At 42.4% G+C, this 18,575-nt stretch overlaps 2 protein-coding genes across 11 annotated transcripts; one reads left to right on the top strand and one right to left on the bottom strand.

The window, feature by feature from the left end:
- Positions 1-1,160: 1,160 nt before the first annotated feature.
- Positions 1,161-15,631, bottom strand: LOC106571920 (calcium-responsive transactivator). Of its 10 annotated transcripts, none has more exons than XM_045695927.1 (12): positions 15,532-15,631; positions 15,192-15,228; positions 13,922-14,045; positions 13,699-13,783; positions 13,387-13,534; positions 12,490-12,720; positions 6,059-6,232; positions 4,463-4,564; positions 3,774-3,866; positions 3,411-3,530; positions 2,950-3,142; positions 1,161-2,795 (listed from the first exon to the last, which is right to left on the bottom strand). In XM_045695927.1, exons 3-12 carry the CDS (start codon positions 14,014-14,016, stop codon positions 2,669-2,671), a joined length of 1,368 nt encoding a protein of 455 aa, XP_045551883.1. In that variant the 5' UTR covers positions 14,017-14,045; positions 15,192-15,228; positions 15,532-15,631; the 3' UTR covers positions 1,161-2,668. The 10 variants fall into 10 exon arrangements, with proteins under 10 accessions (XP_045551883.1, XP_045551885.1, XP_014000961.1 ...); XM_045695930.1 differs by having other exon boundaries at positions 1,163-2,795; positions 13,969-14,045; XM_045695929.1 differs by lacking the exons at positions 15,192-15,228; positions 15,532-15,631 and adding an exon at positions 15,062-15,114.
- A 132-nt stretch (positions 15,632-15,763) lies between these two features.
- LOC106571922 (proteasome subunit alpha type-7) lies at positions 15,764-17,847 on the top strand. The gene is made up of 7 exons (XM_014145490.2): positions 15,764-15,919; positions 16,069-16,195; positions 16,487-16,611; positions 16,681-16,803; positions 16,957-17,076; positions 17,201-17,263; positions 17,369-17,847. Exons 1-7 carry the CDS (start codon positions 15,824-15,826, stop codon positions 17,453-17,455), a joined length of 741 nt encoding a protein of 246 aa, XP_014000965.1. The 5' UTR covers positions 15,764-15,823; the 3' UTR covers positions 17,456-17,847.
- Positions 17,848-18,575: the final 728 nt, after the last annotated feature.

An 18,575-nucleotide genomic window follows, 5' to 3' on the forward strand; every position in this document is an offset into this window, starting at 1 on the left:
ACCATTATTTTCATAAAATGATCAAATCGTTTGAGGTAAATAAAGACAACCACAACATCTCTTTACATATTGTACATTGTCATAGAAATTATAAGGCAAGTGTGTTTGTGGGACAAACTTGTCTTCTATAACACTCATAAGGACTTACCAACCAACACTTGATCTAGGATCACTTCGAATAAAGTAAATTGAGTAAGACAAATGGCAAACTTGTTTTGTTTCTGTAAACATACACCAAACATGTATGCCATATGCACTCACACACATAGGCTAAGACTACATCACATTGGTTAGAATGTAATACTTTACAAAACATCCCTCTATATGGGTTAAGACAGTTGAAGCAAACCCCAAACACAATTGGAAAAAATAATACTTTGGATTATGTACTCAACTAGATAGAAGGCTAAGACTTTTCATTTTGTACCCTAACAGGCTATAGACTCAATAGTGTGTGGTAGCACACAGCAAGTCATTAAAGTCAATTATCAAGCCTACTGATAATCTCATCCTCTGCTCCAGTGACTGACTGTATTGCACGTATTGAAAAAGTGTTGTGCGGATTGCTAAAAACATTCTAAAATCCTCTCCCTGTGTATTACTTTACTTTGGCTGTTTGGAAATCATTTCTTAGAAACAACTACGATAAGTAAAAGTGCATTACAGAGAATGAGACATAGAAAAATGAAAACATCTGATAAAATAAATTGTACCTTGATAAATAAATATACCGAACAAAAATTTAAACGCAACATGTAAAATGTTGGTCCCATGTTTCAGGAGCTGAAATAAAAGATCCCAGAAATGTTCCATACACACAAAAAGCTCAAATTTTGTGCACACGTGTTTACATCCCTGTTAGTGAGCATTTATCATTTGCCAAGATAATCCATCCATCTGACAGGTGTGGCATATTAAGAAGCTGATTAAACAGAAAGATCATTACACAGGTGCACCTTGTGGTGGGACAATAAAAGGCCACTAAAATGTGCAGTTGTCACACAACACAATGCCACATGTCTCAAGTTGAGAGAGCGTGCAATTGGCATGCTGACTACAGGAATGTCCACCAGAGCTGTTTGCAGAGAGCTGAAAGTTAATTTCTCTACCATAAGCCGCCTCCAACATTGTTTTAGAGAATTTGGCAGTACGTCCAACCAGCCTCTCAACCACAGACCACGTGTAACCACGACAGCCCAGGTCCTCCACATCCGGCTTCATCACCTGCGGGATCGTCCAAGACCAACAACCTGGACAGCTGATGAAACTGTGGGTTTGCACAACCAAAGAATGTCCATACAAACTGTCAGAAACTGTCTCAGGGAAGCTCATTTGCGTACTCATCGTCCTCACCAGGGTCTTGATCTGACTACATTTCGGCATCTTAACCGACTTCGGTTGGCAAATGCTCACCTTTTGATGGCCACTGGCATGCTGGAGAAGTGTGCTCTTGATGGATGAATCCTGGTTTCAACTGTACAGGGCTGATGGCAGACAGCGTGGATGGCGTCGTGTAGGCAAGCAGTTTGCTGATGGCAGCATTGTGAACAGAGTGCCCCATGGTGGCGATGGGGTTATGGTATGGGCAGGTATACGCTACGAACAATGAACATAATTGATCCACGCCCCTCCCTTTTTTTCAAAGTTATCTGTGACCAACAGAATCATATCTGTATTCCCAGTAATGTGAAATCCATAGATTAGGGCCTAATGAATTCATTTCAATTGACTGTTCCTTATATGAACTGTAACTCAGGAAAATCTTTGAAATTGTTGCGTTTATATTTTTGTTCAGTGTAAATATAGCATGGAAAAAGTCCCAACTTATAAAAATCTACAAATAATTTTGCTTAATAAAAAAAATGCTTAGTTAAAAAATATATATATGCAATCAGACAAAATTAAAGAATTAACAAAGAGGTTTGATCATGGAAATGAATTGTACATATTAGCTGTAATATGATGGTTGTTGATAGTTGCACTCTCTTGTCAATCTACCAGCTATTGTGTCTATAACCTTACTCAAACATGTGTTCTTCATACGCAGACAGAGTGGTAACACTGAACAGTCGGTAACATCACACACCGATCTACACAACTTCACAGTTTCAAACACAACCTGAACACTTCAGTTTGAACACTACTGACAAGTCCCATTTTCACCTTAATCAAGTTAAGCTTTACACTGAATAAAAGATGCTGAATGTATGACCAAACATTCTTTTTGTGACCTGGGCACATTTTAAATTACAATCTTAGACAGAGGACAGCACTTGTATTGTGCACCCTGTGAAAGACAGACAGAAAAGTAGGTTGAGAGAACCAGACAGAGGTTGATAGCGAGGACAGAGACCAAAAAAGGAAGACATTTAAAGGCAAGGTTCGAATTAAACATATGAGTCTTTTCAACGCTTATGAGGGTGCCAACGTTAATATAATAATGCTATTGAGGGTTCCCCGATTTGTTACCAGATACCCATAATTCAAATCATCTTAGAGGGCGAGGAAAAGAAGAGAAAGCAGAGATAAGAGGTGTTTCATGCAGGATCTCCTGAACCAGTTCACCTGTACTCAGTTAGAAAATAGTGAACCAGCAGAACATGAATCTGACTGCTAGCCTGCTAATCCGTGTCTCAGCAAACTAAAAAGATTCAGAGATAAATCTAACTCATTTACTCAGAGACTGGTTTACACACGACTGTTGGGGGTTATTCACAGAACTGTTCCCTTGCCTAACTTGTCCACCAGTTTGCCCAGGAGGTGGTGCCTTATTGCTGGTAGTTTCCGTATTGACCCTAAAAGAGAGGGAGTTAGAAAATAAACATCTTTAGTCATGTCAGGTCAGCATGAGATGGGGAATACTTTTGTTCATGAATACTTTCTCATGATTCAAAGCAACCCATGGGCATCGCCACTGTGGTAATTTGCGGTGTGAGTTGCCCAATTTACCCAATGTTTTGTTGGACAGCACAGTCCTCCTCAAAACGTGGGGTTGGGGGTAGCTGTAGTTGTACCTGTTCGTAGGCGTAGGGCCTCTGTGTCTGTGCCCCAGAGGCAGCCTGGGAGGAGCGGTAGGAGCTGTACTGCTGGCCCTGACCCTGCTGGTACTGGGAGTACTGGGACGGCGCACCCTGACCTGGACCTGGAGACCAAATCAGTCAATCAACCAAGTCTTGAATCACACTGACGGATGTACAGTGAAACAATCATCATCTTTAAAAAAATAAATGTCCTGATATGAATGTTCAATTCCCAACCAGCCCAACAATCCCAACTATCAGCAGCATCAATATGTCCATTGCGAAACATAGGCATGTGTATGTCTATGTGTCTGTCACTGTATGTCTGTGCGTTCATGCAAGCGTGTGTGCGTGTGTGTGTGTGTGTGTGCGCCTGTGTGTGTTCCTTACCGTAGCCCTGTGGCTGTCCGCTGTAGCCCTGCTGTGAGGGGTACTGTTGTTGGCTGAAGGGCTGCTGCTGGCCTGACCCTTGCTGGTACTGGGCCTGCTGCTGACTGTACTGGGAGTTGCCTGGGGGTCGGGAGCAGCAATTTAACTACTTCAAGACTTAACTTTATACTGTAATCTCTCGTGGACAGATGCGTGTAACATTAATAGTAATCGAGCATCTGACACAATTACGCAAGATTTTACTGTAGTTCTGGGTGTCTGAGATTGGGCCTACAGTGGCACATAGCTAGCAGCTACAAAACTATCACAAGTTCACAACCTTTATGCTTATTAGGCATGAGCCTATGTGTTTTGGGAACATACCTCCTTCGTAGTAGTGCTGTGAGGACTCATCAAAGGACCTCTCATAGCCCTGTTCACCGTAGGATGACTGTTGGTAGGAGTACTCCCCATGACCTGGAGGGGGCAGGAATGAGCACATGCCAAAACCAATCCACCAAAAAACAATGTGGCTCCTCACACATTTACAGTAGAGAGCTTGGTCCTTTCACAGTTTGTAAAAAGCTTACATACATAGGAATACACCCATTAGTTGACCAGAGCACAAACAGACATTTGAAGTGCCTCGGACACTCAAACACAGAAAGCACACAAAAACACGCTAGAATCAGTTGGAGCTCTGCCCTAAACGATTTTCAAAAATGGGAAATCTAACATTTCCGCACACCAGAGGGGAACACTATTGACTGAGGCACACCGGGAGGAAACAGTTCTAAGACCAAACTCAGCACTTTGCCATCAAAATCATAATCCTTCCACAAAAATCCACTGTACAAAAGACTCCCATTGAACTCCCACACGAAGGGAAAGGAAAAACAAGAAGCCAGAGGATTGGAATATGGAGTTCAGCGCTGCAGTATAACTTGAAGACAGGGCAGTGGGATGACACTGAGACGGGATGGCATGTATGCGTGTGTGTGATTGAGATGTCTGAAAGGTGTGTATGTGTTGGAGGGGTTGTGTGTGTGAGGGTCAAGGCTCTAAATTATTACCATCAGAGTAATACTGCTGGTTTATGGGCTCGCTGGAGCTCTGAGTGTGTCCGTACTGCTCTCCGTAGAAATCGTCTTGTCCCATGTACTGCGGTGCAGATCCTGCAAGACAGGCGACACCAGCATTGGTTAATCAGCTGGTCGGACCAATGGGCCTCTGTGTTGGTGACTAAAGGGGGCTGGACCAGGGCGCTTTGGCAGTTGGAGGGGAGTGTGTGTGTGTGTGTGTGTGTGTGTGTGTGTGTGTGTGTGTGTGTGTGTGTGTGTGTGTGTGTGTGTGTGTGTGTGTGTGTGTGTGTGTGTGTGTGTGTGTGTGTGTGTGAGTGTGAGAGAAAGTGAAGTAGTGTCTTATGGGTGCTAATTACATAATGAGAAGCTTTTTTGTAGTTCAATGACTCAAGTTCAAGAGGTCCTATTGGTAGATTTAAACTGAATAAATGATTGTGTAGGAGGCGTTGTCTGAAATGTGAATTCCATGGGAAGAAAATGCATCATTTTGGCGTCCATTTTCATTTCAGAATGTTCAGCCCTATCCAAACCATGATGTGAAAAAGTATAGAATCCTATGAGAATGAAATGAAATATGACTTTCTGAAAGGACCAATAACAGTGGTTTTAGAAATCCCAGACGGGCCAATCATATGGGAGACGCTGTGGTGGTGGTGTGCAGAAACTCCAGATGCCATTCCTTCACAAACGACTGAATCAGAAACCAAATATATTTATTTCCGTTGCCAGAAGTATTGCTAGAAATATCGCTGTATCTGCAAGACAGCAACTCACAGTCTCGCTAAATATTAATATTCTACAAAATATTGATCCAATAACGTAATGCAAAAAGGACCATTATCACACCAGTCAACAGCTAGAGAACAAATAATCTTTCATGGCAAAAGAAAACGATTCAATTCCCCATTGACAAATATCCTTTCTCAGTGATGAACTATACACTGGAACAATAGAGTCCTTGTAGACAAGATCTAGTGATCGTACCTGGACAAGCTGGGATAAGACTAAGGTAAGCCACAACAAACAACCCAGGGCAAGTCACCTCTGTTTCCCTGGAGACATTTTCTCAGACATCCTACAGACGAGCTACTGACGAGTCTCTGTGAGGTACATGCCTAGTCCACGTCCCACACCAAACACAAGGGGACGTTTAGGGACTAGTTTTAGGCTCATGCTGACACCATGGGTAAAGGGATATACAGAGACTGGGACTCCACGTTACAACAGCCATAAATCTTCAGTAAAGTTCAGGCAGGCCATTACTATGGGTGAGATCATCTAGGCTACACACCTGCGATACCATGGTAACGTATGCGCATCCGTGACAGATTATATCCACCATAAATATCATAGTCTGTTTTTTAGGCTCACACCTCCTAAACACCTGCTAACCATTAACATATCCACCTTTCAGCCAACGTCTATGTCATCTGCATCCGCTGTGGCTACATCTTCAGGAGTTCCTCTAGTAATCATCTCCACTCTGAACCACACAGACATTTTCTCCACATATAAACCACAGTGCATCTGCAGCCCATGACCAAACCGCAGCAGCCTGGAGAAAGACAGAAAGCCTCGGTCACCTACCTTGCTGTGTGGGTCGGTAGGTCCCCATGGGCCTCTGGCTCATCATGTTGTTGCCTTGCCCGCTCTGCCCCAACATGCCCATAGCAGCCTGCTGACCCTGGTACTGCTGCTGTCCGCCACCAGTCTGGGATGACGGGTAATGAGGTGTGGCCGACTGCTGGTGCATCATGGAGACTAAAAGGGGGTTGGGGGGGAGGGAAGGGGCGTTATGGGGAGAGATCTTACACATTAACACACACACACAATGTCAACATCTTCATCATTGTCATCAACAACATACATAACCAGAACAGAAACAGGCAGAATCAAAAGAATAAAAAAAATTAAAAAGGGAGGGGTCATGACAGTCAGAGAGTACCCAGAAAGGGAGGGGGTCTGTTTCAAATATTCAAAGAATCTGGGAGAGAGAGAGGCTTTAAAATGCTCTGGAGGAAATGGAAAAGAAGCCATAGAGGGGTCAGTGCATAAAACAGAGATAAATACACATGGACAACCAGGGAGACGAGGGTGGGCTGCAGGGCTGCATGTCAGGGTTACAGGTCAGGAGAAGAGAGGAGAGCCTGAAGCAGGGAAGTGACTGGGGCTAGACTAGCAAATACAAGACTCCAGAGGGAGGATGGGGCTGCCTACCAGTCTGATGAACTGAATGTGTTTGGTTCTTCTTGTCGTTCATATAGGACAATGCAGACATTCAGAGGTTTTGGAGTGTGAAGTTCAAGTGTATAAAGACTAGAGAAGGTTTTCTAACAGAGAGGGCAGAGGGGAGGTTATTGAGAAAGATATTGAAAAGCTGTGGAATACCTTCAGGGGTTCCTTGGGTCAGTGAATCATCCACCAATGTCCTGTCTCCTGTCTAAATCAATATAATCCTCATTTTCTAGAATCCTGGGAGAGCAGACCTCCCTCCCTATCTCTCCCTCCCACTCTAGGCCCTACTGATACAGGGAACACTACAGTATACCCTCAATCCCAACCTCCAGACTACACACGTACAGTTGAAGTCGGAAGTTTACATACACTTAGGTTGGAGTCATTAAAACTCGTTTTTCAACCACTCCACAAATTTCTTGTTAACAAACTATAGTTTTGGCAAGTTGGTTAGGACATCTTCTTTGTGCACGACACAATTAATTTTTCCAACAATTGTTTACAGACAGATTAATTCACTGTATCACAATTCCAGTTGGTCAGAAGTTTACACACACTAAGTTGACTGTGCCTTAAAACAGCTTGGAAAATTCCAGAAAATGATGTCATGGTTTTAGACGCTTCTGATAGGCTAATTGACATCATTTGAGTAAATTGGAGGTGTACCTGTGGATGTATTTCAAGGCCTACCTTCAAACTCAGTGCCTCTTTGCTTGACATCATGGGAAAATCAAAAGAAATCAGCCAAGACCTCAGAAAAAAAAGGTAGACCTCCACAAGTCTGGTTCTTCCTTGGGAGCAATTTCCAAACGCCTGAAGGTACCACATTCATCTGTACAAACAATAGTACACAAGTTTAAACACCATGGGACCACGCATACTTCTCAGGAAGGAGACACGTTCCATCTCCTAGAGATGAACGTACTTTGGTGTGAAAAGTGCAAATCAATCCCAGAACAACAGCAAAGGACCTTGTGAAGATGCTGGAGGAAACGGGTACAAAAGTATCTATATCCACAGTAAAATGAGTCCTATATCAACATCACCTTAAATGCCGCTCAGCAAGGAAGAAGCCAGGGCTCCAAAGCCACCATAAAAAAAGACAGACTACGGTTAGCAACTGCACATGGGGACAAAGATTGTACTTTTTGGAGAAATGTCCTCTGGTCTGATGAAACAAAAATAGAACTCTTTGGCCATAATGGCCATCGTTATGTTTGGAGGAAAAAGGGGGAAGCTTGCAAGCTGAAGAACACCATCCCAACCGTGAAGCACGGGGGTGGCAGCATCATGTTGTGGGGGTGCTTTGCTGCAGGAGGGACTGGTGCACATTGAAGCAACATCTCAAGACATCAGTCAGGAAGTTAAAGCTTGGTCACAAATGGGTCTTCCAAATGGACAATGACCCATGAAAACTTCCAAAGTTGTGGCAAAATGGCTTAAGAACAACAAAGTCAAGGTATTGCAGTGGCCATCACAAAGCCCTGACCTCAATCCTATAGAAAATTTGTGGGCAGAACTGAAAAAGCGTGTGCGAGCAAGGAGGCCTACAAACCTGACTCAGTTACACCAGCTGTCAGGAAGAATGGGCCAAAATTCACCCAACTTATTGTCAGAAGCTTGTGGAAGGCTACCCGAAACATTTGACCCAAGTTAAACAATTTAAAGGCAATGCTACCAAATATTAATTGAGTGTATGTAAACTTTTGACCCACTGGGAATGTGATGAAAGAAAGAAATGCTGAAATAAATCAGTCTCTCTACTATTACTCTGACATTTTACATTCTTAAAATAAAGTGGTGATCCTAACTGACCTAAGACAGGGAATTTTTACTAGGATTAAATGTCAGGAATTGTGAAAAACTGAGTTTAAATGTATTTGGCTAAGGTGTATGTAAACGTCCGACTTTAACAGTATCACTCTAAGACAGGGTTCGCAAACTGGCAACCCACAGGCGGATTTTGGCCCTCCAAGTTTTCTGAGCAAAACAATTTAATTATACACTGAACAAAAATATAAATGCAACAATTTCAAAGATTTACAGTTCATATAAGAAGATAAGTCAATTGAAATAAATTAACATGGCCCTAATCTATGGATTTCATGACTGGGAATACAGATATGCATCTGTAGGTCACAGATACCTTAAAAAAAGGTAGGGGCATGGATCAGGAAACCAGTCAGTATCTGGTATGACCCCCATTTGCCTCATGGACACATCTCCTTCGCATAGAGTTGATCAGGCTGTTGATTGTGGCCTGTGAAATATTGTCCCACTCCTCTTTAATGGCTGTACGAAGTTGCTGGATATTGGCGGTAACTGGAACACGCTGTCGTACACGTTGATCCAGAGCATCCCAAAAAGGCTCAATGGGTGACATGTCTGGTGAGTACGCAGACCATGGAAGAACTGGGACATTTTCAGTTTCCAGGAATTGTGTATAGATCCTTGCGACATGGGGCAGTGCATGCTGAAACATGTGACGGCGGCGGATGAATGGCACGACATTGTGCCCCAGGATCTCGTCACGGTATCTCAAATTCAAATTGCCATACCATAACTGCCCATACCATAACCCCACTATGGGGCACTCTGTTCACAACGTTGACATCAGCAAACTGTTCGCCCACACAACGCCATACACGCTGCCATCTGCCCAGCACAGTTGAAACCGGGATTCATCCGTGAAGAGCACTCTTCTCCAGCGTGCAAGTGGCCATCGAAGGTGAGCATTTACCCACTGAAGTCGGTTACGACGCCTAACTGCAGTCAGGTCAAGAACCTGGTGCAGATGACAAGCACAGAAAAGCATTTCCCTGAGACGGTTTCTGACAGTTTGTGCAGAAATTATTCGGTTGTGCAAACCCACAGTTTAACCAACTGTCCGGGTGGCTCGTCTCAGACCATCCCGCAGGTGAAGAAGCCGGATGTGGAAGTCCTGGGCTGGTGTGGCTCTGCGGTTGTGAGGTCGGTTGGACATACTACCAAATTCTTTAAAACGACATTGGAAGCGACTTATGGTAAAGAGATTAACATTAAATTCTCATGCAACAGCTCTGGTGGATATTCCTGCAGTAAGCATGCCAATTGCACACATCAGTGGCATTGCATTGTGTGACAATACTGCACATTTTAGAGTGGCATTTTATTGTCCCCAGAACCAGGTGCACCTGTGTAATGATCATGCTGTTTAATAAGCTTATTGATATGCCACACCTGTCAGGTGGATGGATTATCTTGGCAAAGGAGAAATGCTTACTATGTAAACAAATTTGTGCACAAAAATTGAGAGAACGAAGTTTTTTGTGCGTATGGAACATTTTTGGGATATTTTATTTCAGCTCATGAAACATGGGATCAACACTTCTATATTTTTGTTCAGTATCCAGTATATCGTTGTTTTTTTATTATAGTTTTTTTGGGGACAAAAAAAATACTGTAAAAACACCAGGAAATCCGCTCCAGGTGATTTTAATTTTGGAAATCTGTTCCGAAGTATTGCCACTCATAATAGAGACACGTGATCATATACAAATGGAAGCAAGGTTTAATATTAGAGGTCGGCCGATTATGATTTTTCAACGTCGATACCGATACCGATTATTGTATGGCCCCCAAAAATCCCGATACCGATTAATCGGCCGATTCTACTTCTTTTTTTGTAATAATGACAACTACAACAATACTGAATGAACACTTATTTTAACTTAATATAATACATCAATAAAATCAATTTAACCTCAAATAAATATTGAAACATATTCAATGTGGTTTAAATCATGCAAAAACAAAGTGTTGGAGAAGAAAGTAAAAGTGCAATATGTGCCAGGTAAGAAAGCTAACATTTAAGTGCCTTGCTCAGAACATGAGAACATGTGAAAGCTGGTGGTTCCTTTTAACATGAGTCTTCAATATTCCCAGATAAGAAGTTTTAGGTTGTAATTATTATAGGAATTATAGGACTATTTCTATACGATTTGTATTTAATATACCTTTGACTATTGGATGTTCTTATAGGCACTTTAGTATTGCAAGTGTAACAGTATAGCTTCCGTCCCTCTCCTCACTCCTACCTGGACTCGAACCAGGAACACATCGACAACAGCCACCCTCAAAGCAGCGTTACCCATGCAGAGCAAGGGGAACAACTACTCCAAGTCTCAGAGCGAGTGACATTTGAAACGCTATTAGCGCGCACCCCGCTAACTAGCTAGCCATTTCACATCGGTTACACCAGCCTAATCTTGGGAGTTGATAGGCTTGAAGTCATAAACAGCGCAATGATTGAAGCATTGCGAAGAGCTGCTGGCCAAACGATTTAATTATAATATAATAAACACACAGAAATACGAGCCTTAGGTCATTAATATGGTAGACTTAATTATTAATATGATAGACTTAATTATAATATAATAAACACACAGAAATACGAGCCTTAGGTCATTAATATGGTCGAATCCGGAAACTATCATCTCGAAAACAAAAGTTTTTTCTTTCAGTGAAATACGGAACTGTTCCGTATTTTATCTAACAGGTGGCATCCCTAAGTCTAAATATTCCTGTTACATTGCACAACCTTCAATGTTATGTCATAATTACGTAAAATTCTGGAAAATTAGTTCGCAACGTACCAGGCGGCCCAAACTGTTGCATATACCCTGACTCTACGTGCAATGAACGCAAGAGAAGTGACACAATTTCACCTGGTTAATATTGCCTGCTAACCTGGATTTATTTTAGCTAAATATGCAGGTTTAAAAATATATACTTGTGTATTTATTTTAAGAAAGACATTGATGCTTATGGTTAGGTACATGTTGGAGCAATGACAGTCCTTTTTCGCGAATGCGCACCGCATTGATTATATGCAACGCAGGACAGGCAAGATAAACTAGTAATATCATCAACCATGTGATTATGATTGATTGATTGTTTTTTATAAGATAAGTTTAATGCTAGCTAGCAACTTACCTTGGCTTCTTACTGCATTCGCGTAACAGGCAGGCTCCTCGTGGAGTGCAATGTAAAGCAGGTGGTTAGAGCGTTGGACTAGTTAACCGTAAGGTTGCAAGATTGAATCCCCGAGCTGACAAGGTAAAAATCTGTCGTTCTGCCCCTGAACAAGGCAGTTAACCCACCGTTCCTAGGCCGTCATTGAAAATAAGAATGTGTTTTTAACTGACTTGCCTAGTTAAAAAAAGGTGTAAAAAAACAACAACATTTAAATAAATAAATAATCGGCAAATCGATGTCCAAAAACACAGATTACCGATTGTTATGAAAACTTGAAATCGGCCCTAATTAATCGGCCATTCCGATTAATCGGTCCACCTCTATTTAATATTATTATGTTTTAGTCAAATATTATATCTGTTTGGGCCCCACGACCATCCGCTCAAGAAAACAAATCGCCAGAGGCTGAATCAAGATGATAATCCCTGCTCTATCCTCTAATGTTCAACCCTTTTGCTTCCCTTCCTCCCTGACCATACCCCCTTCCCTTCCAGAGCTCTGACATTTACTCTAGTGGGGGCTGGCCTCTCACCCTCCCTGCTCACTTTCTGCCAATCACAATACGCTATGAGTGGACTCAACAATCGTTACCAATGCACTTAGCAACAAGACTCGCTGGAGAAAACAAAATAGAATAGCGCAATTAGCAATTATGTATTTCCAAAGGAATAGTGTTTCCAATAACGATTTCATATCATTGGCTTTGATGATGTATTCCTATGCCACTGATCCCTTGTCGCTGATTCCTCTACACCTGGCTGGCTCACCTGTGTTAGACTGCATGTTGAGGTTGCTGCGGGAGGAGGTAGAAGAGGAAGAGGAAGAACCGTAGCCTGGGCCAAGGCCCTGGATCATGCTGCCCTGGGAGGAGGGGGGCACGGGGTGGCTGTAGCCGGAGGCTGAGCCGTGGGTGCTGGCTGGCAGGCTGAGGGACGTGGATGAGGGCCCAGCCGACTGTGTCTGACCCACCTGCTGCTGCATGGGAGCGTGGCTGGGGCCTGACGACACACAGAGCAGTCAGAGCAACCAGCCACTCAGGCACACGCAGTGCCAGCATGGTGACAGGCACCACGAAAACGCAACACATCCAGTTCATCGCTACACCACAGGAGGCTTGTGGAGGACTCGGTAGGCATAGAATGAAGTTTTGAATCAAGGGTGTGTATATTATGCGGAGAGACTACGAGAGAAGAATTAGTGGAGCGATAAATGGACAAGAGTGCATCTAAATAGTCTGAAGAAGTGGCTTCCTCTCCTCGTCTCCATTACTCAATGTGCAGTGATGTGAGAGAACTGGACAGATGGAATGAAATGCCCAGTTAGCATCCACTTACAGTATCCTGTATTCAGGGATTAGTGTAGAAGAGGAGGCCACTTTAAAACATGGAGATGCACCCATAGAATCATAGAATGATGTCTGGACAGAGCAGAGGACGAGATCAAATATGCTGCCATAGGAGAGGTAGACAGACGACATACATGCATGCAGCAGACAGTCAGTTTGGCAAAGAGGCGAGCATTCAGATAGTACACACATACAGTGGATAGTGTGTGTGTGTGTGTGTGTGTGTGTGTGTGTGTGTGTGTGTGTGTGTGTGTGTGTGTGTGTGTGTGTGTGTGTGTGTGTGTGTGTGTGTGTGTGTGTGTGGATACGGAGGTCTCACCATTGCTCATCTGACTCTGCATCATAGAGGTAGGGGGCAGGCCAGGGGTCATGGTGTCGTTGAGGTTACTCTGGGAGTGTAGGGGCCCGCTGCCTCCACTCTGTCCCATTCCTCCAGCACCTATATTCCCCATGTTAGGGGTAGGAGGCTGAGAGAACAGGAGGAGAGGAGAGACGTGAATTTACAGCTCTGGGAATTGTGTTACAGTTAAAGAACAGCTATTGAGGCCGGGTAAGGGAGAGAGAGAGAGCGAGAGCGAGAAGAAGACCAACACGGGGCTCTATTGTATTGCGTAACTCCACACAGACTTACTGCAGGTAACAGTGACTGCATGTTCTGATTCGAATCTGCTATCGTGGCCAGATAGACTAGGTTTCTGTGAAGGATCTGCTGATACCTGTCAAAGCACAGAAAGACAGGTTAATCACTAATCACAAGAGCCTTCAACATGATGACCATCATTAAACTTTGATATACTATCTTCATGCTTAGAAACACATCTTCATACAAGTACACATCTGCTATAGTAACCTACATAACATGCATCTGTGACAACACTATGAGGACAGGTGTGACTCCTACTGTGTGCATTCTGCTGTTTTTCCTTTGCTCTGGTAATCCATTATGCATTGTATCAGATGGTGATTTTCATCCAGCATCTTGGGGAGATAAAAGAAAATCATGTTAGGCGAGCAGCTTATTATAACAGAGTTATGACACTATAATAAAGTGTCCTGAATTCTCGGGACTTGCGCTCACGTAAGCCCCCACTCTCTGAACAAAATTATCTGGGTCAGCTGTTTTTCTTGGAGTATATTTAACGTTGCCAGAAAGAGCCTAGGGCAGAAGAGACTGTTTAAGTCGGACGGAGCCATGGTTTGTCTTTTTTTCCAGCAACTCCAAAAGTCTACCATTATTTTCAGCCAATCACAACATTCTGACATCAGTGACAAAAAGCGAGTGTACAAGAAAGGGGAATCTGTCCTCTACAGGCTACGATCCAAAGAAGGAGCTCTAACCGTGTGTGTATATATATATATATATATATATATATATATATACCCTCAACAATTTGACAAGCACCAATAAGAGTCTTCCCCGTTCCTTCGAGGATAAAAAAAAGGTCCAATGATGTTGCACGTAAGCCCACACCTTCCATCATCATTGCCACTGTCAGACTATCCATTCATCCAGTGCACCTGCCTCTTACCACTGGCTGTCTAAAGAATTCTCGCTAGTCTTCTCACATATTTGGCACGGCTGGCTCTTTGGCACGGCTGGCTATCAACTATTTTTTGTAACAATAGCCTATCATATGGAGTGTATTTTGTAAAGGATAAAATGTTGCTTAAAGAAAAAGAACCCCAAAAATACTCAAATAACAGTTAACAAAAAATCCCATGAAGTGCATGCACCAGAATAAGCAAAAATTCAGTCAGACTCGGGACAAACTAGATTTTTTGGTCTCGGATGCTATAATCTATTATTAGACAACATGTGTTGTTGTTCTAACGCATAACATTGCAGCCGTTATGTCGGCTTCCATTAAATGCCACACTGTGCAGTGAAGAGCACAACAGTAACAACGCAATAAAAAGTAGCCTTTGATGAATGTCAATTCGTTTTCATTAGCGTCTTATGATCACGTCACTTTGTTTGGCTCGCTCTATTGTACCAGTTATGTGCTGATGTTGACTACTTTCCCACCGTTGGCACTGGCTGACTCTATCCACGCTCTCAAATCGACCAGAATGAAATATTTCCTGTTAGACGACGTAATAGAGAAAGACATAGCATTAGCCTACCTTTTGTATCGTTTGTTGTGTCACCTCCCCTTTGCTCCTTGGGCGCGCCGATGAAAATGCCACCGACATTGTTATATAAGGAAACAGTAAGAAACGCTCGTTTTATTCTAATATTTTGCCTATTATCTTGCGTGCAGTATAACATAGTTAGGTTTTCCATGTTCAGAAAATAATAGGGGTGTGTGAACCCCTGGATTGCTCCGAAATGAAAATACATTATAAGTATACCACTATTCCCCTGGATGCAAATTGATACTCTACATTTGGTTCTGTTGTTAAGATTGAGAGTTGATCAGAATTCCATCATGTCTATGAAAATATCGTATTTTTCGAGACTCACTCAGTAATGTGTTGGTATAACCCATGCAGTCAGCTATAGGCTACAGTATAATTTCTCACAGTAGTAGGGGTGTTCTTTGATTCACGACATCCAATGCGCTCACTCTCCAACGTAAACCAACGATGGCCGCAATAAATCAAGGCTGTTGCACACTAAAATCCAGATGAGGCGCTGTGTTCAACTTGAATTTGCTGTTTCATTCAGTCGGATTACTTTCACTTTTGTTAAAGAGCGTCGGCAAATCGAGGAGACACAGAAATCAGCTTTTCTTTACAGGTGAAGTGCTTGGAAGATGAGCTACGATCGTGCAATCACAGTGTTCTCACCTGATGGCCACTTATTCCAGGTGGAATACGCACAGGAGGCGGTCAAAAAAGGTTCAACCGCTGTAAGTAGTCCTGTCTCATTTCTGTCAATGTTGATTGAGGTCAAAACAATGGGTCTGTGCCGATGCAAAATGTAGCCTATCAATAGAAGCAGACCCGAATTGTGCTACAACGGGCGCAACTGTATCACTTGGGCCTAATTCATTTACAGGTTGGAGTGCGAGGAAAAAACGTCGTTGTGCTAGGAGTGGAGAAGAAAACTGTCGCCAAGCTCCAAGATGACAGAACAGTGCGCAAAATCTGCGCCTTGGATGACAACGTCTTCATGGCCTTTGCAGGTAACTTACTGTAGGACATGACCAATAAGGCAAGAAGACCAACATAGGACCAATAAGGCACAGTGCGCACCCAAGCCACAGATGGTGTGAAGTGGTTGATTGCAAATATGTAATTAGCCTACCATTTGTATGGTATAATTTATGTCATCAACATTTGATCATGTAGGCCTACTTTGAATGATACATTTAATTTTACTGCTGAAATTTAGCAATTTGATTGTTTGTTCACCTTGTTGGGTGAGGTGTTTAATTGGTGTAACATACTTTATCTCCTTACCCCATGGCCTGCAGGGTTGACAGCAGATGCCAGGATCGTTGTTAACAGGGCTCGGGTGGAGTGTCAGAGTCACAGGCTTACAGTGGAAGACCCTGTGACTGTGGAGTACATCACACGCTTCATCTCCAGCATCAAACAGGTACCACACACACACTACAGTACAATACACATGTGCAGATATATAATTTCTACATATTCCCACTTTCAGCGCTACACCCAAAGCAATGGGCGAAGGCCCTTTGGCATCTCCTCCCTCATTGTGGGGTTTGATTTCGATGGAACACCCCATCTGTACCAAACTGACCCTTCAGGAACATATCATGCCTGGAAGGTAGGGGTGTAATTCTGACCCATACATCTGAATCATTTAAAGGTGCTTTGACAGGTTTGTCATCACCCCCAATGAATTACCCAATGTACCTCAAGTTGCAATGTGATTAAATATGAGCAGAATGTGAAAACCTAAGTGTGGTTGTGTACATAGGCAAATGCCATTGGAAGATCTGCCAAGACTGTACGTGAGTTTCTAGAGAAGAACTATAAAGAGGAGCATATGGAGTCCGATACAGACACCATTAAACTGGCCATCAGAGCCCTACTTGAGGTGAGGTTTATGCCAGTCTAGATACAAACTTTTGATTGGCAGCAACGATATTGCATGAGCACCTGCTATTAATGATTGAAATCTCAGCTATTCCTGTCTCAAGGTTTGCTCCATGTGTTCACAGGTTGTCCAGTCAGGGGGAAAGAACATTGAGTTGGCCATTATGAAGCGGGATGAATCAATGAAGGTCTGTTTGAAATCATGACACCTGCGCAAATCCGTCAGAGGATCTCACCTGTGTAATGATGCAACTTAAATGCTCCCCTAACGACCTCTTTTCCACTGTAAATAGATTCTGGTCCAAGAGGAAATTGAGGAATACGTCACGGCTATTGAAAAGGAAAAGGAGGAAGCGGAGAAACAAAAGAAGAAAACATGAACACTTTCTGATTGAAGTCATGACCAAGCATGCCTTCATCCATCTTCAATATTGCATCAGGAATCTCATTGTTTACATTAATTATTTCATCGTTTCTCTATCCAATGCTGGAGGGACTCCTAAGGAGTACATATTTTTGTTCTAGCCCAGTACTACCACACTTGTTTTGACTAATCACCGGGCTCTTGTTTGGCTGAATCAGGTAGGCTATGGTAGTGCTGGGAGAGACTGTTCTGGGTGCTGAGACTAGTGTTGGGCTCAAACAAAACTACTCCCATCCTGGGAGTTCCAATAAAATGGATGGAGAGACACTGCTGCCCTAATAGACCATATGAAAACTTAAGACTTTACCTTATTCTTGCAATTAATAAATTTCTGTTTTTAAACTACAACTTTCAGTTACTATCATTGAACAGAGAAAATTAACAAGAACAAGTGAATCAGCAATTTCCCTTCTTTATTAGATTTGTAACAATGTAACATCACTTGTGCTCAAAATGATAGAAAACAAACCAATACATGGAAATTCATTCGTTCTGGCAGACATTTGGTCTTTAATCAAGTTATTTATAATTATATTAATAAGTAATATTTACATTACCTGGAACACAAAAATTAACTGAAGGTATTTTCCCCTCAGTTTCATCTTCAAATTGATCCCTTGAATAGTTTAGGAAGTGTGCATGTCATCTAGCTATTTATCAGAATATAGCAGAGGTTGAAAAGCACAGGCAAAAAAATATATATAAAGCATTTATCATATACTTATTCAGTTGTGGGGCACCCGAGAGTGAAAATAAATTCTCAATGTTTCTTCATTACAAAACACCTCATGATGGCGGAGAACAATAATGGAATACAAAATGTACAAAAACAAAATAATATATACACTACCGGTCAAAAGTTTTAGAACACCTACTCATTCAAGGATTTTTCTTTATTCTACTATTTTCTACATTGTAGAATAATAGTGAAGACATCAAAACTATGAAATAACACACATGGAATCATGTAGTAACCAAAAAAGTGTTAAACAAATCAAAATGTATTTTATATTTGAGATTCTTTAAATAGCCACCCTTTGCCTTGATGACAGCTTTGCCCACTCTTGGCATTTTCT

Source organism: Salmo salar, chromosome ssa15 (genome assembly GCF_905237065.1).
Source record: "Salmo salar chromosome ssa15, Ssal_v3.1, whole genome shotgun sequence".
NCBI classification, from domain to species: domain Eukaryota; kingdom Metazoa; phylum Chordata; class Actinopteri; order Salmoniformes; family Salmonidae; genus Salmo; species Salmo salar.

Excerpts from the sequence above, each read along its gene's own strand:
- LOC106571920 (XM_014145485.2), bottom strand. The coding sequence starts at position 15,260 with ATGTCGGTGGCATTTTCATCGGCGCGCCCAAGGAGCAAAGGGGAGGTG. Across the intron at positions 12,721-13,386 it reads GCAGAGTCAGATGAGCAATG|GCCCCAGCCACGCTCCCATG; the intron begins GTGAGACCTCCG and ends GTGTGTCGTCAG. Across the intron at positions 6,233-12,489 it reads CAACATGCAGTCTAACACAG|TCTCCATGATGCACCAGCAG; the intron begins GTGAGCCAGCCA and ends ACCCCCTTTTAG.
- LOC106571922 (XM_014145490.2), top strand. The coding sequence starts at position 15,824 with ATGAGCTACGATCGTGCAATCACAGTGTTCTCACCTGATGGCCACTTA. Across the intron at positions 16,196-16,486 it reads CGTCTTCATGGCCTTTGCAG|GGTTGACAGCAGATGCCAGG; the intron begins GTAACTTACTGT and ends CATGGCCTGCAG. Across the intron at positions 17,264-17,368 it reads AGCGGGATGAATCAATGAAG|ATTCTGGTCCAAGAGGAAAT; the intron begins GTCTGTTTGAAA and ends CACTGTAAATAG.